Source organism: Salvelinus alpinus, chromosome 12 (assembly GCF_045679555.1).
Source record: "Salvelinus alpinus chromosome 12, SLU_Salpinus.1, whole genome shotgun sequence".
Lineage (NCBI taxonomy): Eukaryota > Metazoa > Chordata > Actinopteri > Salmoniformes > Salmonidae > Salvelinus > Salvelinus alpinus.
Genome location: NC_092097.1, coordinates 48,371,677 through 48,395,913, shown reverse-complemented (window position 1 = coordinate 48,395,913; position 24,237 = coordinate 48,371,677). Strand labels below are relative to the sequence as shown.

Genomic DNA, 24,237 nt, shown 5'->3' with positions numbered 1-24,237 from the left:
CTGAAATGCTCTTTAGGCTTTATTACCCAAAGACATCGTAAATCTCATCTGTCAGTGCTATCTCATAGAGGCCCATCCTCAGTGGAACACAAACACACCATTCTAATGCAATACAAAGATTATAATATAATTTTACAAGCACTATAACATAATCTTGCAATTTTCCATGACATGTGCCTGGAATCCAGAGTCTCTTTTTGATACTTTTTTGCACGGATTATCTGAGGTAAAGGATGAGCTAGCTGCTCGGGAATTGCCAATGGATCTCTACTCCATTATCGCCCTTAACATTAAAATGTATTGACGCCTAAGGGAACGCAAGAGTGAGAGGAGGTCAGGTCTTGGGCACATTCGTGCACCCGCTATGGCGCGTTCACCTCCAAGGGAATCCGAAAGTTTCCAAAGGCAGCTCTTCCGAGCGGATTCGAAGCCACCCGAGCACTCTCGGGAATCTACGACGGGTGAGTTGGATAATCCTAAGCCTATGCAGTTGGGAAGAACTAGGTTATCAGTTGGGGAATGCTCACGGAGGATGAATAATAACTGTTGTCTGTACTGTGGAGGGGCAGGACATTTTATAGCTACCTGCCCTATTAGGAAACCCTTGTCTCTAGTGGGTACCAGTGCTATGGTGAGTCAGACTGGGAGGTTCCTAATTCCCATCACCCGCACACCCCTTTTTGCTCTTGAGCTGTGGGGAGACCAATCTAAGTCTCTCCGAGTGCTCATTGACTCTGGGGCTGATGAATGTCTTATTGATGCCACGATAGCTTCGGAGCTTGGTATTCCCACTCAGCCTCTCTCTGTTCCCATGGATGCTAGGGCACTGGACGGCTGCTCTATAGGGGAAGTCACCCATAGTACTGTGCCCGTTCAATTACAGGTTTCTGGTAACCACAGTGAGACAATACACTTCCTCCTCATTGCATCTACCCATGTTCTGGTTGTTTTGGGATTTTCTTGGCTTCAAAAACACAATCCGATGATTGACTGGACCACGAGCTCCATCCTGGGTTGGAGCCCATTTTGCCATTCCCACTGCCTTCAAGCAGCACAGCCTTCCTCAAGTCGTCTTCCTCTGGATGTTAGCAAGACTGTGGAAGTCTCTGCTATCCCCACAGAATACCATGACTTCCTGGAAGTGTTCAGTAAGGCACGTGCTACTTCCCTTCCCACGCACTGTCCTTATGATTGTGCCATTGATCTTCTCACAGGCACTACACTACCTTGGGGTTGATTGTATTCTCTGTCTGGACCGGAGACAAAAGCTATGGAGGAGTACATAAAGGAGTCTCTGGCCACTGGGGCCGTCCGTCCATCTGCATCTCCTGCCTGCGTAGGGTTTTTCTTTGTGGAGAAGGACAAGACCCTGCGTCCGTGCATTGACTATTGGGGACTTAATGACATTACTGTCAAAAATCGTTACCCCCTACCGCTCCTCGGCGTTTGAACCTTTCCAGGGGGCCACCATATTTTCCAAGTTGGACCTTTGAAATGCCTACCACCTGGTTCGGATACGAGAGGGGGATGAGTGGAAGACAGCCTTCAACACAGCCAGTGGACATTATGAGTACCAGGTCATGCCATTTGGACTCACCAACTGTCTTCCAGGCTTTGGTCAATGATGTGCTTCGGGACAGGCTAAACCGGTTTGTGTTCGTGTACCTTGACGACATCCTGTTTTTTCCCCCGATCTGCCCAAGAACATGTACTCCATGTCAGACAGGTCCTTCAGCGCCTCCTGGAGAACCAACTCTTTGTGAAAGCCAAAAAGTGTAAGTTCCACCGCTCTACAATCACCTTTCTGGGATATGTCATTGCTGAGGGCAATGTTCAGATGGATCCTGGAAAGGTGAAAGCAGTGGTGGATTGGCCTCAACCAACGTCCAGGGTGCAGTTGCAACGTTTTTTTGGGTTTGCAAACTTCTACCGCCGTTTCATTCGGGACTACAGCACCCTGACGGCCCCCCTCTCGGCACTCACCTCTCCCAAGGTACCGTTCAAATGGTCTCCAGCTGTCGACAAAGCCTTTGTGGACCTGAAGCATCGGTTCACAACAGCACTCATCCATCCGGACCCCTCGCATCAATTTGTGGTGGAAGTGGATGCTTCGGATGTTGGAGTAGAGCCATCCTGCCCCAGTGATCTGCCCAGGACCAGAAGCTTCATCCCTGTGCCTTCCTGTCGCATCGTCTCAATCCTACTGAAAGGAACTACGATGTTGGCAACTGAGAACTCCTGGCGGTGAAGATGGCGTTGGAGGAGTGGAGGCACTGGCTGGAGGGAGCAGAACAGCTATTCCTGGTCTGGACTGAATATCTCCGTACAGCCAAGTGCCTCAACTCCGGGCAGGCCCGGTAGGCCCTCCTGTTTACCATATTTAACTTCACCATCTCCTACCACCCAGGGTCAAAGAATGTGAAGCCTGACGCCCTCTCCCGCCTATACAGTTCCTCTGCCACACCTTCGACCTCTGAATCGATTCTCCCTACCTCATGCCTTGCTGTCACTGTGGATTGGGGTATTGAGAACCTGGCCCGCGAGACACAACGCTCCCAACATGGACCTGAAGGGGACCCGGCTAACCGGCTGTTAGTCCCTAATCTAGTCCGGTCCCGGGTCCTGGAATGGGCTCATTCCTCCAGGCTAACCTGTCATCCAGGGTCCGGTCGTACACTAGCCTTCCTCCGACAACGTTTCTGGTGGCCCACAATGGTCCCTGACGTCTCTGCCTTCGTCGCCGCATGCATAGTATGCTCAGAACAAGACTCCACGGCAAGCTCCTTCTGGCCTCCTTCAGCCACTACCGGTCCCTCATCGTCCCTGGTCTCATATATCTCTGGACTTTGTCACTGGGTTTCCTCCGTCTGATGGCAACACTGTCATTCTGACGGTAGTCGATCGGTTCTCCAAGGCCATCCATTTCATCCCTCTCCCCAAACTACCTTCTGCCAAGGAGACGGCCCAGCTTATAGTGAAGCATGTCTTCCGGATCCATGGACTCCCGGTAGACATGGTCTTAGATCGGGGTTCTTGTCTCAGTTCTGGAAGGTGTTCTGCACCCTTATTGGGTCGTCGGCCAGTCTGTCATCCGGATTCCATCCCCAAACTAACGGTCAGTCGGAGCGAGCCAACCAAGACCTGGAGACCACCTTAAGGTACCTGGTCTCAACCAACCCCACTACCTGCAGCCGTCAACTGGTCTGGGTGGAGTATGCCCGGAACACCATTCCCAGTTCTGCCACGGGATTCACCCCATGGAGCACTTTGCGAGGCATTGGAAATCCTCCCTGGTCTTTGTGGTTGAATCTGTGTTCGAAATTCACTGCTCGACTTACAGATAATTGTATGTGTGGGGTACAAAGATGTCATGTTAAACACTATTATTGCACACAGTGAGTCCATGCAACTTATTGTGACTTGTTAAGCACATTTTTACTCCTGAAATTAAATAGGCTTGCCATAATAGAGGGGTTGAGTACTTATTGACTCAAAACATTTCAGCTTTTCATTTTTAATTAATTTGTAAAAAAATCCCGAAAACATAATTTCACTTTGACATTATGGGGTATTATGTGTAGGCCAGCGCAACAAAATCATAATTTAATCCATTTAAAACTCCCCCTGCAGCAAGTTGTGGCAATTTTCAAACAGGTTGTGGTAAGGAGGAAACCGACGCCTTTGCAGCCTAAAGGGAGGATGTTTCATGTCCTTCTTGGTCGCAGGGGGACACAAGTGTTCTGCCGACTGGGCTGAGTGCTTTGGGACGCTAGAGATTAAATGACGTTGGGAAGAACTACGCACTCTAGTGGACCTTGGGGCTAGAAGTCCAGTAGAATGGTAGCCTGACTACCCATACACACTAGCGTTTCTTATGGAGCCATTAAAAGCGCAGAGGAATTAAATTCAGGATGAGTTGTCAGGGAAGTAGAATGGAAGGAAAACAGCAGTGAGAGTATAGTAGACATGATTGTGTAGCAGGGTTGGAGTCCATTCGAATTAAAGATATTCAATTCAGGAAGTGATTTGAATGAAAAATCTTGAGACTAAACAACATTAGGAAGAACTTTGCTTTTGCGGTGGAAAATTAGGTTGACATGATTGCGGATGACTCACTTTATTATAAGCATACAAAGGCACACACCGCATGCAAACGGCTTGCGCAGTACGGGTTACAGGTTAATGTGAAACAAACCCACCCTCTATTACATTCGAATAGCTCTGTTAACCACTCTTAAGGTGGCACTAGGAGTAGTTGAAACTCTCATTAAACATGACAGATAGGAGAAAAAGATAAACTGAACTAACTGACACTTTGTGACAGTTCCTTTCCTTTTTTCTCTGACTTTCTAGCAGATTCTATTGTTGTGAAACTAAAAGGTCCTACAACAACATCCCTGTCCAATAATACTTTTGTCATTTTGTCAAAGGACTCATTTGTTGGTTATGCCTATTTGTAAACTACCTTCATCTAGTTGGACTAGACAATCTGAACCCTCTCTTTCTAAAATTATCCGCCGCAATTGTTGCAACCGTATTACTAGCCTGTTCAACCTCTCTTTCGTATCGTCCGAGATCCCTAAAGATTGGAAAGCTGCCACGGTCATCCCCTCTTCAACGGGGGAGACACTCTAGACCCAAACTGTTACAGAACTATATCTATCCTACCCTGCCTTTCTAAAGTCTTCGAAAGCCAAGTTAACAAACAGATCACCGATCATTTCGAATCCCACCATACCTTCTCCGCTATGCAATCTGGTTTCCGAGCAGGTCATGGGTGCACCTCAGCCACACTCAAGGTCCTAAACAATATCATAACCGCCATCGATAAAAGACAATACTGTGCAGTCGTCTTCATCGACCTGGCCAAGGCTGTCAATCACCACATTCTTATCGGCAGACTCAACAGCCTTGGTTTCTCAAATGACTGCCTTGCCTGGTTCACCAACTACTTCTGAGTTCAGTGTGTCAAATCCGAGGGCCTGTTGTCCAGACCTCTGGCAGTCTCTATGGGGGTGCCACAGGGTTCAATTCTCAGGCCGACTCTTTTCTCTGTATATATCAATGATGTCGCTCTTGCTGCTGGTGATTCTCTGATCCAACTCTATGCAGACGACTCCATTCTGTATACTTCTGGCCCTTCTTTGGACACCGTGTTAACAAACATCCAGACGAGCTTCAATGGCATACAACACTCCTTCCGTGGCCTCCAACTGCTCTTAAATGCAAGTAAAACTAAAGGCATGCTCTTCAACCGATCGCTACCCGCCCGTCTAGCATCACTACTCTGGACGGTTCTGACTTAGAATATGTGGACAACTACAAATACCTAGGTGTCTGGTTAGACTGTATACTCTCCTTCCAGACTCACATTAAGCATCTCCAATCCCAAATGATATCTAGAATCGGCTTCCTATTTCGCAACAAAGCCTCCTTCACTTATGCTGCTAAACATACCCTCGTAAAACTGACTATCCTACCGATCCTTGACTTCGATGATGTCATTTACAAAATAGCCTCCAACACTCTACTTAGCAAATTGGATGTAGTCTATCACAGTGCCATCCGTTTTGTCACCAAAGCCCCTTATACGACCCACCACTGCGACCTGTATGCTCTCGTTGGTTGGCCCTCACTACATATTCGTTGCCAAACCCACTGGCTCCAGGTCATCTAAGTCTTTGCTAGGTAAAGCCCTGCCTTTATCTCAGCTCACTGGTCACCATAGCAACACCCACCCGTAGCACACGCTCCAGCAGGTATATTTCACTGGTCATCCCCAAAGCCAACTCCTCCTTTGGCCGCCTTTCCTTCCAGTTCTCTGCTGCCAATGACTGGAACGAATTGCAAAAATCACTTAAGCTGGAGACTTATATCTCCCTCACTAACTTTAAGCATCAGCTGTCAGAGCAGCTTACCGATCATTGCACCTGTACACAGCCCATCTGTAAATAGCCCACCCAACTACCTCATCCCCATATTTTAATTTTTTGCACCCCAGTATCTCTACTTGCAATCTATCACTCCAGTGTTAATGCTAAATTATAATTATTTCGCCACTATGGCCTATTTATTGCCTTACCTCCCTAATCTTACTACATTTGCACACACTGTATATAGATTTTTCTATTGTGTTATTGACTGTATATTTGTTTATCCCGTGTGTAACTCTGTGTTTGTGTCGCGCTGCTTTGCTTTATCTTGGCCAGGTCGCAGTTGTAAATGATTAAATAGTGAAATAGGTGAAATAAATCAAATAAAAAAGTGAACAACACACTAAATGCTGGACTCTAAATCAGTATAGTGGAATTGTATGTCGATAGGTGATTATCATACTATTCCGTGGCTTGACAGTAGTTATGATTCAAGATAACTCAAGAGTGCTCTATGACAGGTTGAAATTCAGGTCCCAACATCTATTACTGTTTGAAGGTCAGGGGTAGCTGTGCAGAAGCCCGTCCTAAAAGGCCATAGTGTGTGCAGGCTTTTATAGGGTGCAGCCAAGCATTAACACACCTGATTAACTAGTTGTGAACACCACGTTAATTTGATTATTATTATTATTATTTTTTTTAAGTATTTCCCTCTGAAAATGATCTACATCTTGAGTGTGGGTGCAAGGTGTATGGGTTGTCTGTTTCACATGAAATTGTGAATTACTTGGCACCACCATGTGGCTTCTTTGTTAGACAAATACAATCACGTTTCATTCCACGCAAATGTATGAAGAAAATAATAATATACTACATAAATCATAAAAGCAGCATTTATTCTGTTGCATTTGAAGTGCCTGTATAATTAGATAACTGAATGTAATCTGTAGCCCAATTCCAATTCTAAGCAGAAGAATTTAGTGAGGAATGGGTTGGTGAAAGGAATATGATTGAGGCTCCCTCAATCCAATGGTTTGGTTTGAAATCCTTGAGGGGGACTGAATGCATGCATACTCCATGAGGGAGGGAGAAACGGAATTGGGCTTGTATCATGTTCACTCACACTCCACGGGTGGAACATGAATTGAGCAACAAACAGCCCAAAGGCTCAATGCTAGACATAAAAAAAGATTGAGAAAGTAAGAATAGGTCAGACTATTATTGTTTTTACACCAATTACAACAAACAAAAAAAAACATTGTAAAGTGTGATCTGAAAAGGACACATACTTTACCATGAATAGCACAGTGAATGTGTCCTCAATAAATGAAAAAGCATTGTTGAATGACAGTATGGCTAAGAAAGGCAATTCACTTTTAAGTACATTTTGTATCACGCTATCATCTTATGAAAGAAAAAAAAGAAACATTACAAAGAATCTAGTAATTACTGGAAAATATGCTATTCTATGAATCAAGTGCGGTGAGTGCATTGGGAAAAAAGACTGTAGGTAGTGCATAGTCTTAAGCAGGGGTTCCCAAACCTGTTCCTGGGGGCCACATTTTGGTTTACACAGCTGATTCAAATAACCAACTCATAGTCACGCTTTGATTACTTGAATCAGCTGTGTAATGCCCGGGCAAAAACCAAAACATGCCCCCAGGACCGAGCTTGGGAAACCCTGTTTTAAACTACAGTAGCATATAAAAACTGATACAATTCTAGATTGACAGGGAGAGCAAATGCGCTTCACACCTTTTCAGATATTATTATATATATATATATATATATATATATATTATTATTATTATTTCACTTACACTAGATCTAGGAGCACATAGTTCTTACTGAAAGCCAACATTTATTAAAAAATATTTCATTTCTTTAAAGGTTTATAATCACTAGCTCTTGATTTAACATGGCAGAGAACCAGGACCCGTATTCACAAATAGTGCTGATCTTGGCGATATACAGTACCAGTCAAAAGTTTGGACACACCTACTCATTCAAGGGTTTTTCTTTATATTTACTATTTTCTACATTGTAGAATAATAGTGAAGACATCAAAACTATGAAAGAACACATATGGAATCATGTAGTAACCAAAATCTAGATATTCTATATTTTAAATTCTTCAAAGTAGCCACCCTTTGCCTTGATGACAGCTTGGCACACACTTGGCATTCTCTCAATCAGTTTCATGAAGTAGTCACCTGGAATGAATTTCAATTAACAGGTGTGCCTTGTTAAAAGTGAATTTGTGGAATTTCTTTCCTTCTTAATGCGTTTGAGCCAATCAGTTGTGTTGTGACAAGGTAGGGGTGGTATACAGAAAATAGCCCTATTTGGTAAAAGAACAAGTACATATTATGGCAAGAACAGCTCAAATAAGCAAAGAGAAACAACAGTCCATTATTACTTTAAGACATGAAGGTCCGCCAATCCGGAAAATGTCAAGAACATTAAACGTTTCTTTAAGTGCAGACGCAAAAACCATCAAGCGCTATGATGAAACTGGCTCTCATGAGTACCACCAAAGGAAAGGAAGACCCAGAGTTACCTCTGCTACAGAGGATAAGTTCATTAGAGTTAACTGCACCTCAGAAATTGCAGCCAAGGTAAATGCTTCAGAGTTCAAGTAACAGACACATCAACATCAACTGTTCAGAGGAGACTGCGTGAATCAGGCCTTCATGGTTGAATTGCTGCAAATAATCCACTACTAAAGGACACCAATAAGAAGAAGAGACGTGTTTGGGCCAAGAAACACGAGCAATGGACATTAGACTGGTGGAAATCTGTCCTTTGGTCTGAGTCCAAATTTGAGATTTTTGGTTCCAACCGCCGTGTCTTTGTGAGACGCAGAGTAGGTGAATGGATGATCTCCGCATGTGTGGTTCCCACCGTGAAGCATGGAGGAGGAGATGTGATGGTGCTTTGCTGGTGACACGGTCTGTGATTTATTTAGAATTTAAGGCACACTTAACCAGCATGGCTACTGCAGCATTCTGCAGTGATACGCCATCCCATCTGGTTTTCGCTTACAGCACAATGACCCAACACACCTCCAGGCTCTATAAGGGATATTTGACCAAGAAGGAGTGATGAGCGCTGCATCAGATGACCTGGCCTCCACAATCACCCGACCTTAACCCAATTGAGATAGTTTGGGATGAGTTGGACCGCAGAGTGAAGGAAAAGCAGCCAACAAGTGCTCAGTATATGTCGGAACTCCTTCAAGACTGTTAGAAAAGCATTCCAGGTGAAGCTGTTGAGAGAATGCCAAGAGTGTGCAAAGCTGTCATCAAGGCAAACGGTGGCTACTTTGAAGAAGCAAAAATCTAAAATATGTGTTTTGGTTACTACATGATTCCATATGTTATTTAATCGTTTTGATATCTTCACTATTATTTTACAATGTAGAAAATAGTAAAAAATAAAGACCCTTGAATGAGTAGGTGTGTCTAAACTTTTGAGTGGTATTGTATGTATGTATCATCTTATTCATTATTTTCTAAAAGGCAAAACTGATCCTAGATCAGCCCTCCTACTCTGAGACACTTCAAATACGGGCCCAGGCATGCATCCCAACAGTCTAAAGTCATACTGGGAATTTGCTTTCCACCCTGTCCAGTTCTTTCAGACCAGATGAAGGAAAGGAGACGAGGAAGACACTTTAGTCTATTGAGATGCTTATTTTAGCTTTAGCTCACTTGGGAGCGACAGTCCTTGGCTTGTTGTAGACAAGGAAGTCTGAGATATCGTGCCACACGTTGCTGTCGTGGTAGAGGTAGTTCATGGAGGACTGCAGTGAAGGCTGCAGGGTGTGGGGGTGGTACTCAAACAGCCACAGCACGATGCCCCACACCAGGGTAGCAAACAGGGGGAAGGGGTCCCGCTTGGGCTGTGGTACAATGCCTTTCTCCACGGCCAGGCGAGACAAGGCAAACAGGATCCTAGACAGCAGGTACATGTTAATCTAGAGATGTGACAAGGAAGATCCTTTCATTAGACAAGACAACAAGGAAGTACATTTCATTAGAAATACAGTAAGGTAGAATATTGGCTAGCCTACATAAGAACAGTCTTGGGCAGCTTCCTTTCGACCACTCTTTTCTCTCGTAACCACTTTGAAGACTTGACATAGTGCAACAAGGTGACAGATCCAGATGTTTTATTGGTCATGTATTGGCACTAGTAACCCAGGTTGAGCGCAGCCCTCATGACATAAGTATTGTCAATTTATCTGGCTATTAATCTCTTGTGGAAAGACAAATATAACATAAATGGGATGGGACGACTACCGAGGAACAACTGTTCCAGTGTGCTGGTTTTGTGTCACTGGTTATTTGGACAGTTCACAATTCACCTGCACATTTTTGAATTTCAGGAGTGGACATTTGGCCCATAGACTTACCTGAGACTTCAGGGAGAGGGGGGGATAGGGCTACCAATGAGGTTCTGGCACTTGTGCTAGTTTAATCTCTCATAACTCTTCCCCTAGATCATCATAGAGCAGTTTATGCCATGTTTTAGTTCTGGATTACCTGGCTATTGATGTTGTTGTTTTCCCCAAACACCAACCAGCCACCGAGGCAGGCGGCAAAGAAGGACTGAGACTGTAGACTCTTCCCCTGGATCCTCTCCTGTAAGGCCTGCAGTCCTTTGTACGTGAACACAAAGTAGGCGAGGTTGCGCGAGTGTTGGTACGTGGCCTTCACAATGGCTCGTAGCTTATCTTTCAGGCTGAGCATATGAAAAAGGGTGGTGGGGGGGAGCATATAAAAGGGTGGGGGGGGCGCATTGTCCATTGTTAATAGACCATTATCAATTTTTTATGCTGTTTTGATTTATTTTAGCGCTAGCTAAGGGATTTGGGAGAGTGCTTAAATGTCTTCTTACCTTCCACTTCTGAAAAGAAAGGTCATGACAAGAGCATGGGGTGCCCGGATTTTTGCCCCATAACTGTAAATTAGAAATATCAGGTTCAATGTCAGTGTCAACTGATTTACACGTGTGTGTGATATGGCAGGTCAGCCAAACTGTATGAATCTTGAGGAAGGTCAAACCACTGAGTTGAAAAGCTACAGTTAGGCTAACTAATGTCAAGTGTTTCAGGGTTTGATAGATAGTTACTAACTTTAGTTAACTAACAACAACGCTAGGTCCATCTAGCTGACTTTGCTTGACCATCATCATTAGCTACATAGCTAGTTATTTCATTACGCTTGCTGGCCAACCTTGGCTAACTAGCTCAAAGGGCAGCTAGCTACTGTACGTTGGATAGCAAGCTGTAAAATAATAGCTAACGTAGATAACAGATTCTAGCTAAGTGGTCAAGCTAGCTAGCTAGAAATAAGCAAAGTAAGTTAGCTAGCTAGCTAGAAAGTAAGTAGCTCAGTAAACAACTCACACAGCACCATTTCGGAATCCTTTAACAACTGCAAGTGCAGCTTTATACTTTTCTTGCTGTAATAAATTATTAATCATGTACACCACAGTTTTGACTAAATCTGGACCTGCCATTTTGGGTGTCTTGACTGAATGTGACACAAACCCAAGCGTTTCGTGCCGCGCAAATATTTTCCGTCACGGGACAAGGAATCTGCATGAAGGTTCCTATTTAAGCCTGAGGACAGCCACCAAGTTACAGTAACTGTCCAGTGTTGCCAGATTTCAATGAAATATGACCTATTTACAATATGAGAAAAATAGTTTTCCTTCCAAAAAAGGGTAGTTAAGTATGTTTTAAGATCAGCTTTTCTGTGTTGGAATGGTGTGAGCGTACTCCAATAACATAATTACTTCTTCTCCATTTGGGTTTAATGGCAGTTGGAATCCAATACAACTGTGTTTTTCGACTTCAAATGCAAAAAAAATAATAATAATTGCACAAATAAAAAAGAAACATCCCAAACTACATATACTACACTACCCACCCCTAGCCAACTATCCATGCTACAGAGTTCAGGTAAATTAATCCCTTCTTGGCCCACAGGCCTGGGAGGGCGGCACTCCTTCTCCCAACATCTTCTGTAGATCCTCTGCAGTTATGTCTTGAGCATCCAGAAAACATCCTGCCGCTTTCACAATAATGGCAATTCTCTCTGACCTGCTTTCTACTTGCGCAGCACAATTCACGACCAATGCCATGAAGGACAAAAACCTGGATTTGTCAACGCACAGCAACATTCACTTTTTTCATTGGCCCTTTTATCACAGCAACGGAGGAAGCATTCCCTCCCTCTCCACCCTTCTCACTGCCTCTGCATATGTAACACCCTGTCCTACTCTGACTTTAGCTACTTCTATCTGTTTCACGTTAACCAGGCATTCTGTATTCTTGGCTTAATGACTATCTTCACAGTTACGACACTGTCAGAGCTCCTCCTTCAGACATGTCTCCACTAAATGGAAACCTCCACCCCTACCACATCTCAGCTGAACCTTCCTACACACTGACCATGCCCATACTTCTGGCAGCGGAAACCCTGAAAAACATTAGGCACAAATGCTCTAACCGAATAACTCATATCCTAACATCACCCTATCAGGGAGAACTTCCAACTCAAAGCACAGCATCACGGCCAGACTTTCCTCCCTCCAGCCACCTCGATTTCTGGTTAATCGTCGGGCTTTACACGCGCCAAGAACCTTCTTTAGTTGCTAATCCTCGACACTTAGAGGCATGGTTATCACCGCCTTGAGAGGAGCTCTGCTCCGTAGACTAAAACACATTACCTCTCATTCCCCGCAGTCGAACCAAGCACAATCCCTCTGGGATATAAACTCAGCAAAAAAAGAAACGTCCCTTTTTCAGGACCTTGTCTTTCAAAGATCTCGTAAAAATCCAAATAACAGATCTTCATTGTAAAGGGTTTAAACACTGTTTCCCATGCTTGCTCAATGAACTATAAACAATTAATGAACATGCACCTGTTAAACAGTCGTTAAGACACTAACGGTTTACAGATGGTAGGCAATTAACTTCTTTGGGGTAGGGGGCAGTATTTTCACGTCCGGATGAAAAGCGTGCCCAGAGTAAACTGCCTGCTACTCAGGCCCAGATCCTAGGATATGCATATTATTAGTAGATTTGGATAGAAAACTCTGAAGTTTCTAAAACTGTTTGAATGATGTCTGTTAGTATAACAGAACTCATATGGCAGGCAAAAACCTGAGAAAAAATCCAACCAGGAAGTGGGAAATCTGAGGTTTGTAGGTTTTCAACTCTTTGCTTATCCAAGATACAGTGGAAATGGGGTCATGTTGCACTTCCTAAGGCTTCCACTAGATGTCAACAGTCTTTAGAACCTTGTTTGATGCTTCTACTGTGAAGTGGGGGTGAATGAGAGGAGATTAAGTAAGGTCTCTCCCAGAGTGCCACGAGCTGACCATGCGCGTTCATGTGAGAGTTAGCTGCGTTCCATCGCATTTCTGAAGACAAAGGAATTCTCCGGTTGGAACATTATTGAAGATTTATGTTAAAAACATCCTAAAGATTGATTCTATACATCGTTTGACATGTTTCTACGGACTGTAACGGAACTTTTTGGACTTTTCGTCCGTACTTTCTGCTGGACTTGCACACGCGTCGTGAGTTTAGATTGTGTACTGAACGCGCGAACAACAAGGAGGAATTTGGACATAAATGATTAACATTATCGAACAAAACAAACATTTATTGTGGAACTGGGATTCCTGGGAGTGCATTCTGATGAAGATCATCAAAGGTAAGTGAATATTTATAATGCTATTTCTGACTTCTGTTGACTCCAACATGGCGGATATCTCCTTGGGTTGATTTGTCGTCTGAGCGCCGTACTCAGATTATTGCATGGTTTGCTTTTTCCGTAAAGTTTTTTTGAAATCTGACACAGCGGTTGCATTAAGGAGAAGTGGATCCAAAATTCCATGTATAACACTTGTATTTCCATCAACATTTATGATGACTATTTCTGTAAATTGATGTGGCTCTCTGCAAAATCACCAGATGTTTTGGAACTACTGAACATAACGCGCCAATGTAAACTCAGATTTTTGGATATAAATATGAACTTTACCGAACAAAACATACATGTATTGTGTAACATGAAGTCCTATGAGTGTCATCTGATGAAGATCATCAAAGGTTAGTGATTAATTTGATCTATATTTCTGCTTTTTGTGACTCCTCTCTTTGGGTGGGAAAATGGCTGTGTTTTTCTGTGATTAGGCACTCACCTAACATAATCGTTTGGTTTGCTTTCGTCGTAAAGCCTATTTGAAATCGGACACCGTGGCTGGATTTACAACAAGTGTATCTTTAAAATGGTGTAAAATACATGTATGTTTGAGACATTTTATTTATGGGATTTCTGTTGTTTTGAATTTGGCGCCCTGTAGTTTCACTGGCTGTTGACGAGGTGAGAAACTACCGTCCCACATACCCTAGAGAGGTTAAGGTCAGAGTTATGAAAACTTAGGAAACTAAAGAGGCCTTTCTACTGACTCTGAAAAACACCAAAAGAAAGATGCCCAGGGTCCCTGCTCATCTGCGTGAACGTGCCTTAGGCAAGCTACAAGGAGGCATGAGGACTGCAGATGTGGCCAGGGAAATAAATTGCAATGTCCGTACTGTGAGACACCTAAGACAGCGCTTCAAGGAGACAGGACGGACAGCTGATCGTCCTCGCAGTGGCAGACCACGTGTAACAACACCTGCACAGGATCGGTACATCCACACATCACAGCTGCGGGACAGGTACAGGATGGCAACAACAACTGCCCGAGTTAAACCAGGAACGCACAATCCCTCCATCAGTGCTCAGACTGTCCGCAATAGGCTGAGAGAGTTGTAAGGCAGGTCCTCACCAGACATCACCGGCAACAACGTCGCCCATGGGCACAAACCCATCATCGCTGGACCAGACAGGACTGGCAAAAAGTGCTCTTCACTGACGAGTCGCGGTTTTGTCTCACCAGGGGTGATGGTCAGATTCGCGTTTATCGTCGAAGTAATGAGCGTTACACCGAGGCCTGTACTCTGGAGCGGGATCGATTTGGAGGTGGAGGGTCCGTCATGGTCTGGGGTGGTGTGTCACAGCATCATCGGACTGAGCTTGTTGTCATTGCAGGCAATCTCAACGCTGTGCGTGACAGGGAAACATCCTCCTCCCTCATGTGGTACCCTTCCTGCAGGCTCATCCTGACATGGCCCTCCAGCATGACAATGCCACACGCCATACTGCTCGTTTTGTGCATGATTTCCTGCAAGACAGGAATGTCAGTGTTCTGCCATGGCCAGCGAAGAGCACGGATCTCAATCCCATTGAGCACATCTGGGACCTGTTGGATCGGAGGGTGAGGACTAGGGCCATTCCCCCCAGAAATATCAGAGAACTTGCAGGTGCCTTGGTGGAAGAGTGGAGTAACATCTCACAGCAAGAACTGGCAAATCTGGTGCAGTCCATGAGGAGGAGATGCACTGCAGTACTTAATTCAGCTGGTGGCCACACCAGATACTGACTGTTACTTTTGATTTTGACCCCCCCTTTGTTCAGAGACACATTATTCCATTTCTGTTAGTCACGTCTGTGGAACTGGTTCAGTTTGTCCCAGTTGTTGAATCTTATGTTCATACAAATATTTACACATGTTAAGTTTGCTGAAAATAAACGTAGTTGACAGTGAGAGTACGTTACTTTTTTGTTGAAGTTTAGATTATGAATCCACTTCTCACTACCTTGCCTGCACTTTTCCTAGCTTACTCTCCACCCACCCTGATACCTCAAACAGATTTTTCCCTTGAATCGCACTCCAATCACCAAAGAATCCTTGTGGATTTTCATTTCCCTGATTCTGTTTCCTTTCCACGCTTCAGACACTGCTTCTTCATCATACTCAACTCCCTCATACTCCATTTCCCATGATCACCTCTGAGAGCCCCAGGTCTATAGGGAGACATACTGTAGTTCTATACTCAGTACAGATATTCCATGTTCCCGCTCTTCAGTTTCTTCTTCTGCGCCATTCCCCCTGCAGCTGGTTCCTCAGGTCTCCAACTTTCAAACTAACCACAGCAGATGTACAAATGTATAAGAAAATCCAGACCCGAGTAGTGAAAAGACAGGTGAGGTAGCAAGCTAACTCATTCAAGGGAGTAGACCGCTGATTGGCCAGCCTATCCTCCTCAGGATGACATCATCCTCTAAGAGGAAATAGTTGTTTTGCACTGTTTGAGATACAAGTTTGAGGTTTTTTATTGTTATTTCTCTAATTTGTGTTTTGGCCACAAATACGAGTATAGGAAGTCAACAACATTATTTGGGTATGAGTTAACAGAATATGAACTTTTAAGTGAGATTTTCACCAGACAGTTACTAAATTAAATTCAGAGTCAGATATTTGATAGCGTCTGAATTGAGGTTTTGCGGGACTTAAATGTAAAAAAAATATATCACACAAAAGACTGAAGTTCCAGTATTATTTAGACTTTTTTTTTTTACATTATAAAAATCCTTCATCTTCACATAAGAAAAAATAACTAGTATCCAACCATTAACTCACATTTATTAAAATGTTAGAGAGCTTTTACAATGAAAAATACTATCAACATGATTAGTTAACACCAACACATTTCTGTACATTTTATTCCTTTACGATCTGGGAACATGGCAATACTTAAAAAAAGAACAATTATTTAAAGTGGTTAATAAGCCGAGTAAGGCGCTATCACTTGTTATTTGTTAATAACAGCAATCTCTTCATGGCAGTGCACTATGAGGTGGTGAGCCAGAATGAGTGTGTGGTCAAGAAGAAGTCTTGAGGATGCAGTGAAGCAATGGGATGTAGAATCACCCTGACTATACACCCAGTTATAAAGTGGTATCAGAGGCGAGACAGCCACGGCACACAACGTTTTGAAAATGTTTTTTTTTGTAACGAAAAATGTGTTTCTTAATGGAAGATCAAGGAGTCTCTCCCCGATTCAAAACATTTTCAAACTACTAAACAACTCAGACACTCACAGCTAAGACAGCCACTAGGCTGGGGTTAACACTATTTGTGTCATAGACAGTGCATTCGGAAAGTATTCAGACCCCTTGACTTTTTCCACATTTTGTTAAGTTACAGCCTTCATCTAAAATTGATTAAATTGTTTTCTCCCCCTTCATCAATCTACACACAATACCCCATAATGACAAAGCAAAAACTGGTTTTAGACATTTTAGAAATGTACCCCCCCCCCCCCCTTGAAATATAATTTACATAAGTATTCATAAGTATTTACTCAGTACTTTGTTGAAGCGCCTTTGGCAGAGATTACAGCCTCAAATCTTATTGGGTATGACGCTGCACGCTTGGCACACCTGTATTTGGGGAGTTCCTCCCATTCTTCTCTGCAGATCTCTGTCAGGTTGGATGGGGTGCGTCGCTGCACAACTATTTTAAGGTCTCTCCAGAGATGTTCGATCGGGTTCAAGCCCAGGCTCTGTTTAGGCCATTCAGAGACTTGTGCCCAAGCCACTCCTGCGTTGTCTTGGACCCCATTCTGAGGTCCTGTGCACTCTGGAGTAGGTTTCCATCAAGGATCTCTCTGTACTTTGCTGCGTTCATCTTTCCCCCAATCCTGACTAGTCTCCCAGTCCCTGCCGCTGAAAAACATCCCCACAGCATGATGCTGCCACCACCATGCTTCCCCATAGGGGTGGTGCCAGGTTCCCTCCACATTCAGGCCAAAGAGTTTAATCTTGGTTTCATCAGACCAGAGAATCTTGTTTCTCATGGTCAGAGTCCTTTAGGTGCCTTTTGGCAAACTACAAGCGGGCTGTCATGTGCCTTTTACTGAAGAGTTGCTTCCACCTGGCCACTCTACCATAAATGCCTGATTGGTGGAGTGCTGCAGAGATGGCTGTCCTTCTGGAAGGTTCTCCTATCTCCACAGAAGAACTCTGGAGCTCTGTCAGTGACCATCAGGTTCTTGGTCACCCTTCTCCCACGATTGCTCAGTTTGGATGGGCGGCCAGCTCTAGGAAGAGTCTTGGTGGTTCCAAACTTCTGCCATTTAAGAATGATGGAGGCCACTTTGTTCTTGGGGAACTTCAATGCTGCAGAAATTTTTTGGTACCCTTCCCCAAATATGTGTCAAGGCACAATCCTGTCTCGGCGCTCTACAGACAATTCCTTGGACATCATGGCTTAGTTTTTGCTCTGACATCCACTGTCAACTGTGGGATGTTATATAGACATGTGTCTCTTTCCAAAGAATGTCCAATCAATTGAATTATACCACAGGTGGACTCAAGTTGTAGAAACATCTCAAAGATGATCAATGGAAACAGGATACAGCCAAGCTCAATTCCGAGTCATAGTAAAGTGTCTGAATACTGATGTAAATAAGGTATCAGTTTATAATTATTTGTATACATTTGCTAAAAAAAATAAACAAAGTTTTTGCTTTGTCATTATGTGGTATTGTGTGTAGATTGATGAGGAATATGTTTTATTTAATACATTTTAGAATAAGGCTGTAACGTTACAAAATGTGGAAAAAGGGAAGGGGTCTGAATACTTTCCATATGCATGTAAGTTGGTGTCAACTGAATTCAAATACCAGTGAAGCACGACAAGGATATTATGTATGTCACTTGGATGCTTGATTTGACTGAAAATACACATCTGTGAGCTAAACATTTCTTGAAAGAAAGATATATTTAATCAAACTTGATTATACTGCCACTGTTCTTGCGAAGAAATGCTACCGAGAGGCATGTTGAAGAAATGCCTGAGAAGCAGAGTTCACAAAAGGTCAGAAGTGGTAGATCTCATTCAATGCCAATCAACATGGTGATGTTCATCAGGTCACACGAAGGAAAACGTTATGGAACATTTTGCAATGTGTAATAAGAATGAGCGTTTCTTATGGGACAATTGCAGGTAATCCCCCCCGGTTTCAGTCCACTTGGTGCCTAATGATCACAACCTTTTTTGTTGTTGTTGCATAGACATGGTTCAGATTTGACTCTTGATTCAGTCGTTTTGCTACGCTCACTGCAGCCGTTGATAGAATAATCATTTGGGACAGGTGATGCAATATTTAGCAACACAAACTTTTAACAAAAAAAAAATCTAGAATGACAAAACTGAACCCTATAAAACTAGGGCCGCATTGCTGTTAAGTTAATTACATGTTAACTACTATATGATAACTTAAATTCTTCTCATCCACATTATATTTATATATATATATATTTATTAGGGCTATGGGCCTGGGACATACATATAAACACTCAGTGTACAGTTTATTAGGTACACCCATCTAGTACAGGGTTGGACCCCTCTTTGCCTCCAGAACAACCTGAATTATCTGGGGAATTGATCCTACAAGGTGTTGGAAATGTTAAAACGTTGCTCAATTGGTATCAAGGGACCTAACGTGTGCCTGAAAAACATTCCCCACACCATTACGCCACCAGCCTGTACCGTTGACACCAGGCAGGATGGGGCCATGGACTCATGCTGCTTATTCCAAATCCTGAATGCCATCCGTATGACGGAAAAGGAACCGGGATTCATCGGACCAGCCACTGTTTTTCCACTCCTCAATTGTCCAGTGTTGGTAATCGCGTCTTCTTGTTTTTAGCTGATAGGAGTGGAACCCGGTGCAGTTGTCTGCTGCAATAGCCCATCTGTGACAAGGACCGACAAGTTGCGCGTTCCGAGATGCCGTTCTGCGCCGTTATTTGCCTGTTAGCTTGCACAATTCTTGCCATTCTCCTTCGGCCTCTTATTAACGAGCCGTTTCGCCCACAGGACTGCCGCTGACTTAATGTTCTTTATCGCACCATTCTATGTAAACCCTAGACACTGTCGTGCATGAAAAGCCCAACCGGCACGACTGGCACCGAGGATCATACCACCCTCACTCCGTGCATCCAATGGCAATGTCTGCTTCAGGTAAAACACATTCAGCCGCTTGTGGATGACAGCTCCAACACAGTTCCACCTCAGACACCACCAAAACAACAGCTATGCGGGTGTGAACTAGCGCAGATATGATTTAAACTGGTCCTTAATCATTTGATCTTGGAGTTGATGATAATCCTCTATACGACAAAAAAGGTTAACCTTTCAGTGGGAGTGATTTTCACAAGCAGTTGTCTTATTTCTTAATTACTGTACCTAATTCCTAAATTTACTCTTTCCTTATCTTTAACTTTTGACACACTGCTGACACTCCCACGTCATTAGTAACTAATTCAGTTTGCCTTACAAATGAAAACAATGCTATTATTGTAGACAAGTACGGTCCTAATGCCGGTTGGTTAGAAAACGAAGGGGTCAGATCACACAACAAACCAGGGTCATGGTCAGAAGACACAAAAACATTCAAAGTAAAAAATAAAAAGAGATCAATGTTCTTCCATTAGGTGACAAATGAATTACGACCCTGATTTGCTACAACAATTTCAGGCTATAAAAAAATTAAATAAAAAGCATTCTCAATATTGAGGGTTGAAATCAATACGTAGACTTGATTACAACTGACTTTATAAACAAAAACTTTGGATTGAGGTAATTAATGAATGTCTGGTCTATCTATATAAAGGGCATAAACATCTGACTGTAAAACTATTGCACGCCAAAAATAAAGCTTTTCATCATAACATTCACAAAAACCTTACCACCACAGCCGTGGTGTACCAGCCAAGTAAATGCCTTAAGGTTCAATATTTCATCCGGAAAGCAACATGTTAAATCAAGTAAAACACTCTAAATGTCACAAATCGACAAGGGGACTTTTTGGAAGAGTCGGCAGCACACAATCCTAGCATTCATTCAACAGTCTGTGCTCAGGGAGACGAAGGGGAAGAAATGAAACAGCTGACATTGCAGTGATTATTAACTACTGTGGTGAAGAGGTGACAGGCAGACGTGACATGGAGAGGGAACATCCCCTCCCCCTTCCTCTCTCTCTTCCCGGACACGTGGTCTGATTAGGCAGAATAAGGCAAGCGTCAACAGGGTTACACAGGTCAGGGGGTGAAAGTTGAATTATTCAGTATGAAGGGTCGTCACCATGGAGACAGTGATTCCACCTCAGGTGTAATGGCTTTGGGGGTCTGTAACGTGGCTCCGGAATGGCAGAAAGGGATGCGTCTGTTAGTGTCTGCCCATCTCAAGAGAGCCAGGACCTGGGGGAAAAAGTGCAGCTGCCTGAAAACTAGACAGATCAAAGTGCGTGGAGAATGGCTCCTCATGGTGGCCATTTTGGCTGCCGTGTGTTACTACTCCTGTCCGAAGCCCTCAGTTTCCTCGATGGCAAACATCAGCTTCTCCTTCAGTTGCTCGTAGCTCTTGTAGGGTGGCAGGTCCAGTCGATTAAAGCTGGGATTACAAACACAAGGAATACAAAATAAAACCATCACATTGTAGATAGACACATAAATGGAATTAGGTCCTGGTTGGCTCAGTTGGTAAGAGCATGGCACGATTAACACCCCAAAAATGATGTTCTCACTGTAGAGTTGCTTTGGATAAAGGTGTCTTAATTTAAGTGGCATAACATTTATATTTGATAACAAAATCAATAGTTCGAAGACCAAGAGGAAAGGTTATTAATGGCTTAATTGAAAATGACAAAGTATTGTGTGGCAGGGTCACGTTTAATGCAGACTGAGTTGACATTGAGAGGTGAACTGGCCTAAGCCCTCAGATATGACAGGAATTGTATGTTGATGTTCAGACAGTGAGCGTTTAGAAACGACTGGAGAGTAACTCCACTAATGAACTTACCAAGTGTGACTTCTTGGAAGCCAGTTTTCTTTGCCCACCTTCTCGATGCAGAACTTCTGTGGTCCATTACTCCCTGAAAACACAAAATGACAACTCTCCTCACAAATACCAAAATCCTCCATTTCTGTGACTAGAGCTGGTCCATCGATCTCTTTCAATGTCTATATCTTTCAAAATAAAAGTCCCCAAAATCATTTGCATCCTCGACTTCCATGGATTACTTGCTAGTTATCCATAAACAATCCCTTTAGGTGTAGGTTAGTTGTTAGTTTAATATAAAAACAAACATATATCGTATATATGGATAGCAGAAACGGTTCTCTTACGTACCCATGAGGTCAGCGAAGCCACCCATGGGGAGCCGACAGGTCCCAGTGACAAACTGGAGCAGCCTCATGCGTTTCTCGTTGTCCATCTCCTTCACAAACTGTAAGAAACATTTTCACATCAGAACATTTACTAGTTAAAATACGCCAAACAGTAAACACCCCTTCACGATACACCATAATTGATGAATGAAACAGTAGAGACCTGCTGACCTGCCAGAACCAGAGGATCTGCTTGCTGCTGCGAGCATAGTGTCTGTAGATGGTGTGCCTCTGCCAGTCCACCAGGTCTATCTCCTGCATGCCACACAGCATCACCTAGTGGGGGGACCAGATATTATGTTACACCACTCTCAATAGGGAAGAATGACCAGTGAAGTCTGGGAGAATCTTTAACCCGGTTTTTAACCCGGTATACTGTGGTGATTGACCAATACCGGTTTCCAAATAAACCCTAAGCATCAACAATCTAGCACGCAATACTTCAGTGAAGACATTTGACGGGAAAATACTGAAGGTTGGTCCATGCCATTTTCTGTTTAGCCACCATTCGTTGAGATAAAACGGATTGAGTAAGCATGAAGTTGTGTGAGTGGTTTTCACATCTCATTTCTTCATTACAGTAACTCATTTGATCTGTGTATGAATAAACCCATGGTGTACCTCCAGTTCCTTAGCGTCAAAGTACTGCAGGTACTGCTGGGGGAGGACCTCGTTGAAGCCCTCGAAGAAGGCCTGGGTCTGCTCCTCCACACCTCTGGACAACCTCCACTCTGCCACCAGCCTGGAGGAAGCACACACAACACAGAATGTGTCAGATCATATGCTTTCTTCTGTTGGGCAAGAAATATGTACCCACTGATTTCTAGTTGGTTTTCAATCCTACCTGATGTATTCCTCTTTGTTCTCCTCAGTGACCAGTACGTTGCCTCCGTCCGGCTTCAGCTCGTGAGTAGTAACCTCCCCCAGGATCTCCTTGTCCACAGAGAAGAACATCTCCAGACCACACTCCTCCAGGTTGTTATCCCTGGGAGCAACCACAAGAGGGTAGATGTCATCATCACCAGCCCCTCACCATGCTCATCAGTTACTATCATCATCATCATTTTCTTCTCCTCTTCATCATCATCATAATTTCCTCATAGTTATAATCATCACCCTCATCACTAGGATCCTCAACATCATATTCAACATCATTATAACCCTGACCATCATCAAATCCTAACCACCACTAAACCACCATTATAAGGGAAAGCTCTCCACATTCCCGTTCCTACTTCCCGTTCCCAGACTCACTTGATCCAGATGAGGGAGTTGTAGAATTCCGTGTCAATGGATTCTAGGTCCTTTAGGGCCAGGGGCTTGTTCAGGATGCGCTTGTAGAAGGGCAGGGAGAATCCCGTATCGATGAACTTCCCGTGGAACAAGGACTGTAGAGAAACATCAAGAACCAGGGATGCGATCATGAACCAGGGCTGTGATCAGGAACTACAGAGTGGCATCATGAACCAGGGCTGTGATCAGGAACTACAGAGTGGCATCATGAACCAGGGCTGTGATCAGGAACTACAGAGTGGCATCATGAACCAGGGCTGTGATCAGGAACTACAGAGTGGCATCATGAACCAGGGCTGTGATCAGGAACTACAGAGTGGCATCATGAACCAGGGCTGTGATCAGGAACTAGAGTGGCATTACGAACCAGGGCTGTGATCAGGAACTACAGAGTGGCATCATGAACCAGGGCTGTGATCAGGAACTACAGAGTGGCATCATGAACCAGGGCTGTGATCAGGAACTACAGAGTGGCATCATGAACCAGGGCTGTGCTCAGGAACTACAGAGTGGCATCATGAACCAGGGCTGTGATCAGGAACTACAGAGTGGCATCATGAACCAGGGCTGTGATCAGGAACTACAGAGTGGCATCATGAACCAGGGCTGTGATCAGGAACTACAGAGTGGCATCATGAACCAGGGCTGTGATCAGGAACTACAGAGTGGCATCATGAACCAGGGCTGTGATCAGGAACTACAGAGTGGCATCATGAACCAGGGCTGTGATCAGGAACTACAGAGTGGCATCATGAACCAGGGCTGTGATCAGGAACTACAGAGTGGCATCATGAACCAGGGCTGTGATCAGGAACTACACAGTGGCATTACGAACCAGGGCTGTGATCAGGAACTACAGAGTGGCATTACGAACCAGGGCTGTGATCAGGAACTACAGAGTGGCATTACAAACCAGGGCTGTGATC

General features: G+C 43.9%; 2 protein-coding genes across 4 annotated transcripts in view; both read right to left on the bottom strand.

Annotated features, from left to right (window-relative positions):
- Positions 1 to 9,448: 9,448 nt before the first annotated feature.
- On the bottom strand, positions 9,449 to 11,447 carry pxmp4 (peroxisomal membrane protein 4). Its single transcript, XM_071336695.1, has 4 exons — positions 11,287 to 11,447; positions 10,776 to 10,838; positions 10,421 to 10,619; positions 9,449 to 9,852 (listed from the first exon to the last, which is right to left on the bottom strand). Exons 1-4 carry the CDS (start codon positions 11,397 to 11,399, stop codon positions 9,583 to 9,585), a joined length of 645 nt encoding a protein of 214 aa, XP_071192796.1. The 5' UTR covers positions 11,400 to 11,447; the 3' UTR covers positions 9,449 to 9,582.
- A 6,889-nt stretch (positions 11,448 to 18,336) lies between these two features.
- LOC139536285 (E3 ubiquitin-protein ligase Itchy-like) overlaps positions 18,337 to 24,237 on the bottom strand; it is a 32,172-nt gene continuing 26,271 nt past the window's right edge. For all 3 annotated transcript variants that reach the window (XM_071336692.1, XM_071336694.1, XM_071336693.1), the window contains 7 exons: positions 23,273 to 23,406; positions 22,863 to 23,003; positions 22,640 to 22,760; positions 22,190 to 22,294; positions 21,981 to 22,077; positions 21,651 to 21,723; positions 18,337 to 21,242 (listed from right to left, as the gene is read on the bottom strand). In XM_071336692.1, the coding sequence (XP_071192793.1) occupies positions 21,143 to 21,242; positions 21,651 to 21,723; positions 21,981 to 22,077; positions 22,190 to 22,294; positions 22,640 to 22,760; positions 22,863 to 23,003; positions 23,273 to 23,406 (771 nt within the window). In that variant the 3' untranslated portion in view covers positions 18,337 to 21,142. The remainder of the gene's footprint in view (positions 21,243 to 21,650; positions 21,724 to 21,980; positions 22,078 to 22,189; positions 22,295 to 22,639; positions 22,761 to 22,862; positions 23,004 to 23,272; positions 23,407 to 24,237) is intronic.

What these genes read in the sequence shown, in the direction of transcription:
- pxmp4 (XM_071336695.1), bottom strand. Translation starts at nt 11,399, where the DNA reads ATGGCAGGTCCAGATTTAGTCAAAACTGTGGTGTACATGATTAATAAT. An exon ending in GGATTCCGAAATGGTGCTGT is followed by an intron (nt 10,839 to 11,286) that starts GTGAGTTGTTTA and finishes TCTAATTTACAG; the next exon opens with TTATGGGGCAAAAATCCGGG. An exon ending in ACAACAACATCAATAGCCAG is followed by an intron (nt 9,853 to 10,420) that starts GTAATCCAGAAC and finishes TCACATCTCTAG; the next exon opens with ATTAACATGTACCTGCTGTC.